Here is a 14,182-nt window from a genome sequence, read left to right as displayed (position 1 = left end):
TTCAAGGTGAGAGGGGGAAAGTTTAAGGGAGATGTGCGTGGAAAGTTTTTTACGCAGAAGGTGGTGGGTGCCTGGAACGCTTTACCAGCGGAGGAGGTAGAGGCGGGCACAATAGCATCATTTAAGAAGCATCTAGACCGGTATATGAATGGGTGGGAACAGAGGGAAGTAGACCTTGGAAAATAGGAGACAGGTTTAGATAAAGGATGTGGATCGGCGCAGGCTGGGAGGGCCGAAGAGCCTGTTCCTGTGCTGTAATTTTCTTTGTTCTTTGTTTAACTAAGAGGAAAGGGTGAAATAGAAGAGATCAGTGGGATGAAGGTCAGAATGCAGCAGTTATTCTTCTGTTTAAAACAAGACTACCCACCAATTTGAAGAGGAATAATCTGGTCATTTGTTATGATTTATCATCTGAAGATGCATTGAATTGATTGAAATAAAGCAACTAACAATATACAATTATAATTTGTCTCACCAACTGTGTTTGGTCTACCTTAGGCAACATGGTAGCACAGGGGTTACCACTGTTGCTTCACAGTGTCAGGGTCCCAGGTTCGATTCCTGCTTGGGTTACTGTCTGTCTGGAGGCCACGTTCTCCCCATGTCTGCGTGGGTTTCTGCTGCATGCTCTGGTGTCCTCCCACATGTCCCAAAAGATGTGCTTGTTAGGTGAATTGGACAATCTGAAATCTCCTTCAGTGTACCCGAACAGTTGCTGGAGTGTGGCAATAAATGCTGGTTTTGTGCATAAATGCATGTTGCGTATCGATTGAATGAATAAAATACAACTCTTGCTTATATGAATTAGGGGCAGCAGTAAGCCAGTTGCGCCTGCTGCACCATTTAATAATGATGTGGAGATGCCGGCGTTGGACTGGGGTGGGCACAGTAAGAAGTCTTACAACACCAGGTTAAAGTCCAACATGTTTGTTTCAAACACTAGCTTTGGGAGCACTGCTCCTTCCTCCGGAGAGGAAGATTATGGTGGATTTGATTCTAGCCTCAACTCCACATTCCCACCACCCCTAAACCTTTCACCCGCTCGCTTAATCTTCCAGTGAATCATGGCTTGCTACAGCAATAGGAAAGGATAGATTCCACTCATTAAACAAGCTTCCATCCGTTAAACCTAGCAAACCAAAGGACAGTCTGGAAATCCTGGGGATTAGAACGACCATTGGAAATCGTGAGGAGGAGTGAAAAAGCCATTTAAAACATGTAACGGTTCGGCCTAATGCAAAACGGGTTGAACATGTGAACACATATGAGTGGGGGCATTGACAGATGTGTGCATCAGCCCAGTGTCCTGGCAGAAAGCAGTGCTCCCAGTAATGACTCATCAGAAAGGCTGTGCAGCGGCCTTTCCGGGTGCCATGATTGACAGCTGGAGGCGGGCTCGCGCGCGGGCAGCCGGCGGTGTGCGCGCGCGGGCGGGGTCGCAGGTCAGGACTCGGGGAGAAGGTTCTGGATTGGGCAGCCTCGTTGTGAGCTGGTAGTGACGCGGCGGAGCGGCTGCTCGGGTGTTTTTTCTTTTTGGGTAACGAGTGAGAAGGGACCATTGAGACTGCTGGTGGGGGAGAGAGAGAGAGAGAGAGAAAGAAACCAAAATAAAGCTTCAGCAGAGGGCCAGAGAATTCAGTCGCTGTAATCGGCAGAGGGGAGACTGATCAGCGATGGCTTCGGGAGGAGAGTGAGTATATCCCGGCGTGTTGGTGCCCGTTCTCTTTGAAGGCCGGTAGGCCTTAGGCTTTTCCTCATCCACTGCAGCAGGGCCGGGGGTGGGGGGGAAGGGAGAGGCTGGCTTGTTCCTGGTCCAATTTCACTGTGTCATCCAGGCCTAGTTGGGAGAGGCCGACAACTTATTGAAGCTGCCGAATCTCAAGAGCTGAGTTTCTGCCCTTGAAGTTATTTTGCGTCAAAGCCCCGCTCCGCGAATACAGTTTTTAAAAAATCGCTTAGCAGTTCTTTTACGGGTATTTGTTTCCCGAGTGATGACGGGTGGATTTTTTTAAAAGGCCTGCCTGCCCTGTGGAGCATCGTAGCGTTTGCCCCCGTTGTCGTTGCTGACATCTTGTAACGATCGAGATGGGATTTGATGTATTTTGGTTCATTTTTTAAACACCCAGCCTGACCCACAGAAGGACGGCCCTTGCAATGTTTTGTGAACGATTAAAACCCGTTCACGTTATTTTCAAGTGCAGACATTTATGTTCGATTTTTCCCACTCCTTCGTTATGAGCCGACGCAGAAATAAAAATGATTATGGCTAGGCCGACAGGAAGACAAGTGAAAATAATTAATATCTCCGTAAGCGTTTCCATTTTGAGTTGGGATTTTGCATTTACAATTAGTTGAGAGAAATTTCTTTATTACCATGGTTAATTAGTAACCATGAAGTAGTCATATTTTACCAGTATAATTATAGTGTTCGTGCATGTTGCGTAAAGAATTTTTGAAATAAATTTAGTGAATAGTTTCATCTTTCAACTTCCATCTTTCATGCTTACCACCAAACAATAATGTGCTCTCTTGTGTGTTGTATGTGTATGATTGCCTGTCTCATGCTGGCATAAAATTAAACATGCATTCAAATTTGGAACCAGCAGTAAAATTACATATGCAGCCAGAAAATCCCCAGAGGCCTGAAAGTTTACTTCAACCCAAGTTGCATTGTGTAGAAGGTACACACGGCTGCCACTGTTTGTCGATGGAGGGTTTGAATGTTTGTGGAAGGGGGAGCAATCAAGTGGGCTGCTTTGTCTTGGATGGTGGTGAGCATTTTGAGTGTTGTCAGAACTGCACTCATCCAGGCAAGTGGAGAGTATTCCATACCACTCCTGACTTGTACCTTTTTTAGATGGTGGACAGGCTTCTGGGGGGCGGGCGGGGGGGGGGGGGGGGGGGAATTAAGGAGGTGAGTAACATGTAGGATTCCTAGCTACTGACCTGCCCTGGTGGCCGCATTGTTAATATGGCTAGCTCAGTTTCTGATCAATGGTCGCGCCCATGATATTGATTGTGGGGGACTCAGTGATGGTAATGCCACTGAATGTCAAGAGGTTATGGTTAGGTCCTCCCTTGTAGGAGATGGTCATTGCCTGGCACTTGTGTGGCACAAATGTAACTTGCCACTTTTTAGCCCAAGCCTGGATATTGTCCACGTCCTGTAGACGTGGACTGTTTAATTGTCTGAGGAGTCGTGAATGGTGCTGAATATTACAGTCGTCCACAAACGTCCCCACTTCTGACCTGAAGATGAAGAGAGGTTATTCATCAAGCAGCTGAAGCTGGTTGGGCCGAGGACACCATGAGGAACTCTTGCAGTGATGTCCTGGAGCTGAGATGATTGATCTCCAATCACCAAACCATCTTTCTTCTTGCCAGGTATGACTGCAACCCCTGATTCTCATTGACTCCAGTTTAGTTAGGGCTCCTTGATGCTAACTCGGTCAAATGCTGCCTTGATGTCGAAGGGCAGTCACTCTCGCCCCGCCTCTGGCATTCATATCTTTTATCCATGTTTGAACCAAGCCTGTAATGAGGTCAGGAGCTGAGTGACTCTGGTGGAACACAAACCGAGCGTTCGTGAGCACATTATTGCTCAGTAAGTGCTGCTTGATAGCACTGTTGATGACTCCTATTACTTTGCTGATGATGGAGAATAGGCAGATAGGGCAATAATTAGCTGGGTTAGATTTGTCCTGTTTCTTGTGTGTAAGACACACCTGGGCAAATTTCCATATTGCCTGGTAGATGCCAGTGTTGTAGCTGTACTGGAACAGCTTGAAGAAAATCTGTCAGCATCTGTGGAAAGCAAAACCAAGTTAATGTCTCAAGTCCATGTGACTCCTCTTCAGAGCTGAGGAGAGTCATATGGACTCAACATTAACTCAATTTTTCACTCTACAGATGCTGCCAGATCTGCTGATCCTTTTCAGCATTTTCTGTTTTGAATATCAGATTTCCAGCAGCCTCAGTATTTTGCTTTTATTATCCACAGTCGATTATTCCAAGGTGTGGCCAAGACATAGGAACAGAAGTAGACCATTCGGCCCATGAAGTCTGCTCCATCATTCAATGAGATCACGATTGATCCGATACAATCCTCAACTCGCTTCTCCCCCCCCCCCCCCCCTCCCTTTATCCCCATGACCATTGATTCCTTTAGTGATTAAATATCTGACTATCTCAACCTTGAACACACTTAACGACACAGCCTCTACAGCTCTCTGCAGAAAATAATTCCACAGACTCACTACCCCCTGAGAGGGGTAATTCTTCCACATCTCTGTTTTAATTGGGTGACAGCTCACTCTCCAATTATGTCCTAGACTCCCTCAAGAGGGAACATTCTCTGGGCATTTGCCCTGTCAAACTCCCCCAAGAATCCTATATATCTCAAGGTCACCTCTATTCTTCTAAACGCCAATGGTTACAGATCTCTCCTCTTAAGAAAATCCCTCCTGACTCGAGATGAACCTGGTGAAACTTCTATGGACTGCCTTCTATGCCAGTATATCTTTCCTTGGATAAGGGGATTGAAACTGTTTACAGTATTCAGGTGTGGTCTAAGTAATGCCTTGTATAGTTTTAGCAAGAATTCCTTATTTTTATACTCCATTCCCATCGAAATATAGGCCCGGGCACTCGATCTTTCTCACGGTTAGTCTGTGCTACCAATGACCACCTGCCTAGGAATCTTAAGGCTATGATTAAGCCTTCCTGAAGAATTATCAATGAATAGCTTCATCCATTGATCCATACCCTGAAAAAAGCCTGTGTGCCTGGAAGCGCCATGTTGTAGACTATAGTATACTTTGAGAGGTGTACATTTAAACTACATGTTTACATAAATTGCCTGTGAAGCCTGCCAAGGAGTTTACTGCTTGGCAACATAAATATCACTGTGGATTCACCTGCGGATGCACTCCAAATAATTATCAGGGAACTTGTTTCTATTTTTGTTTCCTTTGATGATGTAGGATGCTCTTAATATCATTTCATGCCAAAAGTTGACCAATGTCTTGAATCTCCCAAGTAGATTGAGTCTGTAGTTCTAAATTTGTCATTGAATTAAACAAACCTTGACGTATTGCTTTTTTCAATTAAAATAAACGGTTGCTTGGCCAATACCCGAGGAAGTTTGGCGGCGGCTTAAGTGGAAATAGCTTCCATGTTCCTCTGTTGTGCTATATTTTATAGTATCTGTTTATTTTGAACAATTATAATGAGGGTTTCCTGATATAGAGAGCTCTTTAATATTGCCATTTTTTCTACTGATCCACTCTCTAGGGTGATTGCTTGCCTGTTTGAAACACCGTCTTGGTCCCATGTGCTTTGTATAGTTAAGTTGTTGTGACTCAGCGTTGCTCCTCCACATCACTCAGGATTCTTTTGTTAAAATTTTTATTCTCCTCATTTTCCACATTTTCACCAAATATATACCCAACAACAGATAACCAACAATAACAAATACAATGGCAATCCCTGATCAGCATCCCCTTCATCCTACAAACCCCAACCTCCCCCAGTAACCCAAATACAAAACGAGAAGGAAAAAGAGAATCCACAGTCTTCCATTACATAATAACCAATAAACCATACACTCAACCCCCTCCTAATGTTCGATGGCATCCAATTCTTGAAAATGCATGATGCTCCTGTCTCCAATATCTGTGAGTAAAACACATTCCATTCCCCCCCCTTTCCATTTCTTTTCTCATTCTGACCTTCAATTGGTCAATTGCTGCAACTGAAGGGAAAGGAAGTGAATCCAGGGAAGGTGCAGACTCCGCAAAGGTTGGCCCAGGTCTCTCTCTCGCTCTCTCTCTCTTAAAGACATTGACTTCCGGTGACGGCGGGCTCCCGCTCGGAGATAGGAATTTCGGCGTTTTACTGCCCGGTCCCGGGGGCAACGGAAGCTGAAAAGGCTGTAAGAAGGCACAGGGAGGAGAAATATCCAAGTTTGGGAGAAAAACGGCCGGTGAATGAAAAAGTCAGCGCAGGAACTGTAAGGAAAACGGAGGCTGGAGCACCAGGGGAGGCCGCATAGCGCTCAGCAGAAGAAACAACCAAGGTGATGACTGTGGAACTTGGAAAAACAGTTCACAAAGCACATGGAAGCGATGAAGAAGGAGATGGGGACGGTATTGAAAGTGCTGGTGAAGGAGGCGATTGCCCCAGTGAGGATGGCAGTATCCAGCGCAGTGGCGGAGGTGCGGGAACATGGTGAGACACTGAAGGAAGTGGAAGAGGCATTATCGCAGCACAGTGATCAACTCACCTCGATGGGAACAAGCGTCTGAGCCAAAATGGAAGACCTGGAAAATGGATCCAGGCGACAGAATCTGAGGATTGTGGGTCTGCCTGAAGGGGTGGAAGGCCCGAGGCCAACTGAGTATTTTGTCATGGTGTTAGCGAAGCTATTGGGGGGGGGGGGGGGGGGGGGGGGGGGGGGGGGGGCGATCTCTCCCGATATGAACTCGATCGGTCGTGGAGGCCTGTACCAAAGGCGAGTGAGCCGCCAAGAGTAGTAACTCTGTTTCTATAGGTAGAGCGTGAAGGAGAAAGTCCTGTGCTGGGCAAAGCAGAAGCGGGAGTTGCAGTGGGCTGGAGCTGGTATACGCTTATACCAGGACTTTGCGGTCAAGGTGGCGGGCTGCCTTCAGCGGGTGAAGAAGGCACTGTACACCAGCAAGGTGCAGTGCGGCATAGTATATCCAGCTAAGTTGAAGGTGACCTACAAATCGAAGGACTTTTATTTTGGGATGGCAGAAGCAGCGGAGGAGTTTGCGATGGCAGATGGACTGGCACAATTGAGAATTGGTCGTGTACCGATGTAGCCTCATGTAACTTTATTTTTTCACTGCATGTTGGTGTATGTACTAAATGAGTCAATGCTGTATATATTTGGACAAGGGAAGAGATGGGACTTTCATTTGCAATTATGGTCTTTGGGGCTTGGGTGTGTATGCGGGGGTTGTGTGCTAAAGGGGATTTCTTGGTTTTCCTGGGACCGGGCAAGGGGGAAGAAGACCCGGGTGGGGGGCCTTTAAGCTGGCCAGTGAATGGGAGTGGGGTGGGGGGAGGGGCTGCGGCCATCGGAGGTTCTGGTGAGTCTAGCCGGGTTGAAAAGTTGGTGGAAGGCGCTGAGGTTGGGGGGAGGGGTTTACAAGAGGAAGTGAAGAGGAGGAGTCTGGGTGGGGGTGGCAGTGTCTCCAATTCATGGGTGTCATTCACGGTACTCTTTTGGGGATTGGATGGCATTAAATATTATGGGGGTGGGTGGTTAGGGGTTGGACTGTATATGTCAGTGGTGACCATAGACTATTCCTGATTCCTTTTTCTTTTTCCCGTTTCTTTATTTTCCCACCTTGGGAGGGTTTGTTTTATGTGATGCCTGTATTGCCACGTGAGCCGCTGTTTGGGGTGGTGGGAGAATGGCATCGTTGTTGTTGATGAGGGGGTTGACATTGTATTTGTTACCGTTTTACAGTTGGCGGGGTGCAAATTCTGAACAAAAGTGAAAATTGTGAATAAAAATATTTCTTAAAAGAAAAGGCATGATGGACAATGCCCATGAATTGTAGAACCCTTCCATCTTTCCCCTCAGCTCTACCTTCTCCAGCGTTATAAATCAGAAGGTCCTGTACGCCCCCCCCCCTCCCCGCCAAGCCGAGATACAGGGCGGAGAAGCTGACCTCCACCCCCAATGGAGCCTTTGGGCAATCAGCGAGGCGAAGGCCAAGATATTTGCACCCGCACCAACCAGCCCAGGCTGGTACGACACCCCGAATATGGCTTCTAGGGGCCCTGGTTCAAACCTCGCATACACCACCTCCTGAGATGACCTTAAAGACCTCCCTCCAATACCCCTCCAGTTTCAGACAGGATCAAAACATGTGAACACGATTTGTGGGTCTCCTCCCACAGTGCTCACACACATCCTCCACCCCCTCAAAGAATCATTCATCTTCGTCCTCCTGAGGTGCACACCATATACTATCTTCAACTGTATCAGCGCCAACCTCGCGCACGAGGTTGAGGCATTCACCCTCGGGAGCATCTCACATCACAGCCCTTCCTCCATACCCTCCCATAAGTAACCGACCCCACTGCCCCTCCATTTCCCCCTGCTGTCAATACCTCCTCCAGCAATGTGGAGGCTGGTACTATCGGGAAGCTCCGAACCTCCTTCCTGGCAAAATCTCGGACCTGCAGATATCTAAATACCTCCCCATACCCCAACCCATACTTCTTCCCCAACTCCTCCAGCCTCGCAAAACGGGCCCCTAGAAATAAATCCTTTAATACCCTAACTCCCATCTCCAAAAACTCCCATCACACTTCCCTGGCCCAAACCTATGGTTTCCCCCTCTTCGGCACCCCGTCCACAATTAAAAGTTCTCAGCTGCCTTCGCCTCAACTGCCTCCAGATCTTCAACGTTGCCACCACCACCGGACTTACCGAATATTTACCCGGGGCCATCAGGAGTGGTGATGTTGCCAATGCCCTCAGCCCTGACTCCCTACACAGACTCTCTCCTCCATTCGGACCCACTGGAAGTTGTCCCACACCCGACCCAGGTCCTTGCCGTTTCAGCCTTTGCTGTCCAGGAATAAATCACTGAGGATTCTTATTTATTAATTAGTCTCTTAGTGAAATGTGAGTTGTAGGTTGTAATTTTTAAAAGTCAGGTATTTGAAATTGGAATGATTCTTGCACGGATCTGTATGCATGTCAGTGAGGATAGTAATGGATTTCACCTTGATATCTCCGTCCTTGATAAAAGTTCCCCAAAAATCAATACAAACTGTAAAATTGCATAAAGGGTGGATATCTTTATTCATGTTTATAGGTTTTAAGCAGCAAATCGTGTTTGATGGGGTGCTGTACGCTGATGTTTTTGAGCCAGTATTGTGAAATATAATTTGCTGGTAGTACTGTAATTATTTCACATTTAAAAAAACTCTCTATCCAATATGGATCATTATTTATTTACTTTTTGAATGTTCACAAACTATGCATTCAAGTTCCATGCACACCAGCGAGCCTCACATCTTCCGTTCTCCATAAATTTAACCTAATCCAAAACTGATGCTCCAGTTGTAAGTTGTACCATGACCCATTCATTCCTGCGCTCGCTGACTTCTGATTTGAGCAGTGTCTCAACTTTTATAATTCCTCTATGATCTTTCCCCTCCCTATTTCTCTAACTTCCACCAGCTCTACGCCTTTGAGACATCACTCTTCCAGTTCTAGCCTATTTCGCTTCTGTAATGTCTTAGCCCAGGCCTTTGAGATTGGCCAAATAGAATAAGAGTTCCCTGATTAGTGGCCCAATCAGGCAACCCCTTTCTGTGTAGATGATAGGGGGTGCCAGATCCACTGCACTCCCGGTGTAGACAGCAGACTAAATGGACATGGCTATTCAGCTGTTGGGTTTGTAAATAAAAGGAATTCTGGTGACGGGACTTCTGCCTCTGTGGACTTACAGCATCATTGATTTTCATTGTTGCACCATTGACTGCTGTGTCTTCAGCTGCCTTGGCTGTAAACTGCCCTCCATAATCCCATCTCCTTCTCTATCTCTCTCTTTCCCTTGTCATCTGCCCAAATATCATCATATGTGAATTGGTGTCAAATTCTGTTTGATAACACTCCTGTAAAGTACTGTGGGGCATTTTACTATGTAAAGGTGCTATATAACTGCACATTCTTGATCACCAATGATGGATACAATGGAAAGAATTATACATGTATAATTGAATAAAGAATATCTGATTACTGTTGGGGGGGGGGAAACACCACAATTAAATTACAAGATTTAACTTATTTTCTATTAATCTATACTTATTCCCTACTTACCTGTAGCAATAGACTACATTAAAGATGGACTGTGGAATGATTCCCATACTGACCGTTCAGTCCTTTTTTTTGATGTTGATAGCTCTCCTTGCTGCTTTTGCTAATTTTAATTTTATGGGTTTATTAAGAGTGTTAACCCGTTGTTGGATAATGAGCGACTTGAGATATATGCAATCAATGAAAACATAGATTTAAATTTTGGATAAGTGGTCCTGCCATGGTACAAGCAATGAGGTGAGATGAAATACTTCCAACTGAAACAAAGCTGTTTGATGTGAAACTGAAACGTTGCCATCACCAGACTTTATAAAAATAGCTTCAAAAAAGAACTAATACTTTATTAAATTTTAGAAGATTAGTAGAACGAAAAGGAAAAGTTGAACAAATAAAACACATTAAAAAGAAATAAAACCATGGGGCAATAAGTTGCCAACTGCACATGAATTGGCATGTGGGCATTGCCGATTGAACCAGCATTGGTTGCCGATCCTTCATTTCCGTTGTGAAGGTGGTGGTGAGCTGCAGTTATGTGCTTATAGGTATGCCCACAGTGCTTTTCTGAAGGGAGTGCCAGGATTTTGACCCAGTGACAATGAAGGGACAATGGTATAGTTCCAAGTTGGGATGGTGCATGGCTTGGTGGGCAACTTGCAAATGATGGTGTCCCATGCATCTGTTGCCCTTGTCCTTCTAGATAGTAGAGGTTGCAGGTTTGGAAGGTGCTGTGGAGCCTTGATGAGTTGCAGGGCATCTTTTTAAAAAAAAACATTTAGAGCACCCAATTATTTTTTTCCAATTAAGGGGCAATTTAACGTGGCCAATCCACCTACACTGCACATCTTTGGGTTGTGGGGGCGAAACCCACGCAAACACGGGGAGAATGTGCAAACTCCACACAGACAGTGATCAAGAACCGGGATCAAACCTGGGACCTCAGCGCCACAAAGGCAGCAGGGCTAACTCACTGCGCCACCGTGCTGCCCAGAGTTGCAGTGCATCTTGTCTATTGTACACGCTGCTGCCACTGAGATTCGACGGTGGAAGGGAGTGAGTGTTTAAGGCGGTGGACAGGGTTCTTCAAGTGACTTCCTTTGTTCTGGGTGGTGTTGAGCCTCTTGAAGATTGTTGGGGCTGTGCTCGTGCAGGAAAATGAATACTATTCCATCACACTACTGAGTTGTGTCTTTAGATGGTTTAGTCTCTTGCTCTCTCTCGCTCCCTCTCATGTCTGGAACTTGTCTGGCTTGAGGGTTAATGAATCGTATGTTAATATGTGAGCAGGTGTTGCTTCATGTTAAACTTGTACTGCATCACAGTGTACAGGTTGAAAACCCCTTATCCGAAATGCTTGGGCCAAATGTGTATCAGGTTTTGGAATTTTGTCAGGTTTTGGAATATACTGCACATGTGCGGTGTGCTTTGGGAGCTGTGTTTGTGTGGTGAGGACTGCATGTGCGGAACGTTGGGGATTGCACATGTGTGGCGCGCGTTGGGAATGGCACATCGCCCGGGAGCCTTGTAGGATTTCCCACTCGTGATGTCACAGCACATTTATTTTTTTAAAGTGGCTTTTTGGAATTTTTCGGAGTGTCTGATATGGATGCTCAACCTGCGGTACATTACACATTTCTTGCTGTCATTATGTCCACCAACAAATTAGTTGCCAAACCACCTTGCATTGATGACAGATATATTCCCTCTAGACAGTATGATTTGCATTCTATAGTTGGAGGCAATTACAGGTATTTGCCACCTTGTCTAAAGAATCATGTATGTTTTTGGGAGGCAAAATTGCAGTTTCCAAGGTTTGTACTAAAATACAAGTATGAGGTCACAGAAGGGGCTGTTATGACATTGAGGACCAGGGTTTGATCTCGGTCCCGGCTAACTGTCTGTGTGTGGAGTTTGCACATTCTCCCTGTGTCGGTGGGTTTTACCCCACAACCCAAAGATGTGCAGGTTAGGTGGATTGGCCAGGCTAAATTGCCCCCTTAATTAAAAAAAATAATTAATTAATTTTAAAAAGTATGAGTTCACAGAGAACATTGTGGAAATTAGGTAAGTAGTGTGTTAGCTTCATGTTTCAGGAAGCTTTTCAGTTGACTGAATTGTGCAAATGTCGCATTAACTTTAGTACCTTTTCTAGAATTATTTGTTCTACCCCCATCTCTATTTGCTTTGCCATGCTTTATGCCTTTTATGTGCTGAATAACTGGGTTTTCATAGATTTATTAGAGCCTCTCTGAAACTGATGCAGAAATAAGTATTGCACTGTTTTTGTCCAGAAGCAAGATGTTAAAGTTGTTCATCTTTATCTTGCTGTCATGTAAAGTGCCTCATCCCTATTGGTGGTTAAAAAATCTCCAAATTACTGAATATGGATCTCTCCAATGAATCACAGGAATATTTGGAGCTGGCTGATTATGTACATTTTGCATATATTTTTCAGCCTCTCATTTTTCTCTTCTATTTCAAAGCCAAACCATGTGTTTTGCATGTTCATTGACCAGCAAAAAGCAAATATATAATAATAACTTCCCATAAACCACTATTTGGAAAGAGCATGAATGTGCAGTTATAGCTTAATTTGGAAAATTGTAATCCGAATTGCTGTGGACTTGCTGCATCTTGGCTGTAGCATCAAGTGGTTCTGGAAGGCAAACGTGACATGTAAATTTGCTGTCTCACATTCCATCAGCCACTTCCTGCGATATGCAAGCTGCCAAACTGAGGACCAAAATAAATGAAGCTTTGTGGTATACGTGGGAGGTTGATTGTGATTTTCCTCTGTTAATCTGATCTCCTTTAATACATTTAGATTCAACCGTGTATAATTTGAGTTTATTAATTAAATATGACTTCCAAATGTAATAAACTACGATATATCTACAATTTTAATGGAAGAAAAGAGTTAGTAATGCTTACAGTTATAACTTGTGAAATAAGATCTGAGAAGAGAATAATGCGAAGAGTTAGAAATTGGTTTCCTTTGTACAATGGATATAGTAACTGCTCCCGGCATCCAGAAAACAAACTTACTCGATTCGTAGCATTTATTTTGAAATTACATGGGCTGTCTCCATTATCTATATCAATGCAGCAAAACTAGAAAGTAATTTTTCATTATTTTTTTTCTTGCGGTACACAGCGACTATAATAACTTCAACATACAGTAGAATTAAAGTTCACGATATGCTGTCGTAGTGGCCTAATAAGAATGATGATGGACTGCTGTTCTTAAAAATTATAATGCTGTTCAATCTGTTCAAAATGCTTGAATTTGGTAATAGTGGTAATGAATCTTATCGTCTAAACTGTTAGGTATGTTTACTACCAATTGTGGTACTATAGGCCTACTAAAAGTAATGCTGAAATTGAAACAGTTGAGTGGTTTTCACAGTCAAAATGGATGGCTGTGAAATTTTCACATACCAACCAAAAAGTCCTTCTAAAATGCTAATCCTCCATTGAACGATGGAGCTTTTTGTATTTCTGACCATGCATAATGTGTAATACAGAATTCTTTGTTTTGTAGGTCCAAATCTGATGACTTGTCAACTGCTATTCTGAAGCAGAAGCACAGACCCAATCGACTAATTGTTGATGAAGCAATTAATGAAGACAACAGCGTGGTTTCGTTGTCTCAGGTATTGGTAGTGCAGATGTAGCAGGCAAATCTTTATTAAATCTGTTAACAATCTAGGCTTAAATATTTCCTTTCTAATGTTCTTTCTTTATGGTATCCCTTGAAATGTACTAGAATAATGTTTCAAGCGAAGTTGTGCAGTAACCCAAAAGTTCCCATGAAGACACGTACAAACAAAATCTAAAGGAGCTGTGCACTATTACAGGGAATATTGGTTACAAGGACGGCAGTAGCCCAACATCCCCTCTTACGTAGACATTCTTCTTGATGTGTGACCTTGTATATTGCTTGTGGGTATGAATTGGCCAAGTCATCTTGCCCATGTTTTTCAGCAGTAGTCGTCAGTAAAGATCTGGCTTTTGCTTCCATTCCTCACAGACCTATGGGATGCCATAATATCCGATAGTATGCAGATTGAATTTGGCTTGTGAAGCAGTGGCAAACCTGGGCCACTTCGATTTTGTTTCGCTCTATACTACTTTGCTATGCATCTGCTCAGTATGCTAAAACGAGCAAATTAAACATTTTTATTAACAAAGTACAATGCAATGATTGGGGTGGATAAGCTATTAGAATGTACAATCACCAAAAGCAATTCCTGTAAGTTGGTGTGCAAAATTGTAGAAAATGTATGATTCAAGAGGAGGCGGTTTGGTTCGTCAGCTCTG

At 44.3% G+C, this 14,182-nt stretch overlaps 1 protein-coding gene across 1 annotated transcript in view; it reads left to right on the top strand.

The window, feature by feature from the left end:
- The first annotated feature begins 1,478 nt into the window (after window positions 1-1,478).
- Window positions 1,479-14,182, top strand: part of LOC119962764 (valosin containing protein) — a 57,728-nt gene continuing 45,024 nt past the window's right edge. The window contains exons 1-2 of the mRNA XM_038790795.1: window positions 1,479-1,690; window positions 13,404-13,515. Of these exons, the coding sequence (XP_038646723.1) occupies window positions 1,674-1,690; window positions 13,404-13,515 (129 nt within the window). The 5' untranslated portion in view covers window positions 1,479-1,673. The remainder of the gene's footprint in view (window positions 1,691-13,403; window positions 13,516-14,182) is intronic.

This window comes from Scyliorhinus canicula, chromosome 3, assembly GCF_902713615.1.
Source record: "Scyliorhinus canicula chromosome 3, sScyCan1.1, whole genome shotgun sequence".
Lineage (NCBI taxonomy): Eukaryota > Metazoa > Chordata > Chondrichthyes > Carcharhiniformes > Scyliorhinidae > Scyliorhinus > Scyliorhinus canicula.
Note: the sequence above shows the minus strand (reverse complement) of the source record. Positions and strands in the feature narration are given on the sequence as shown.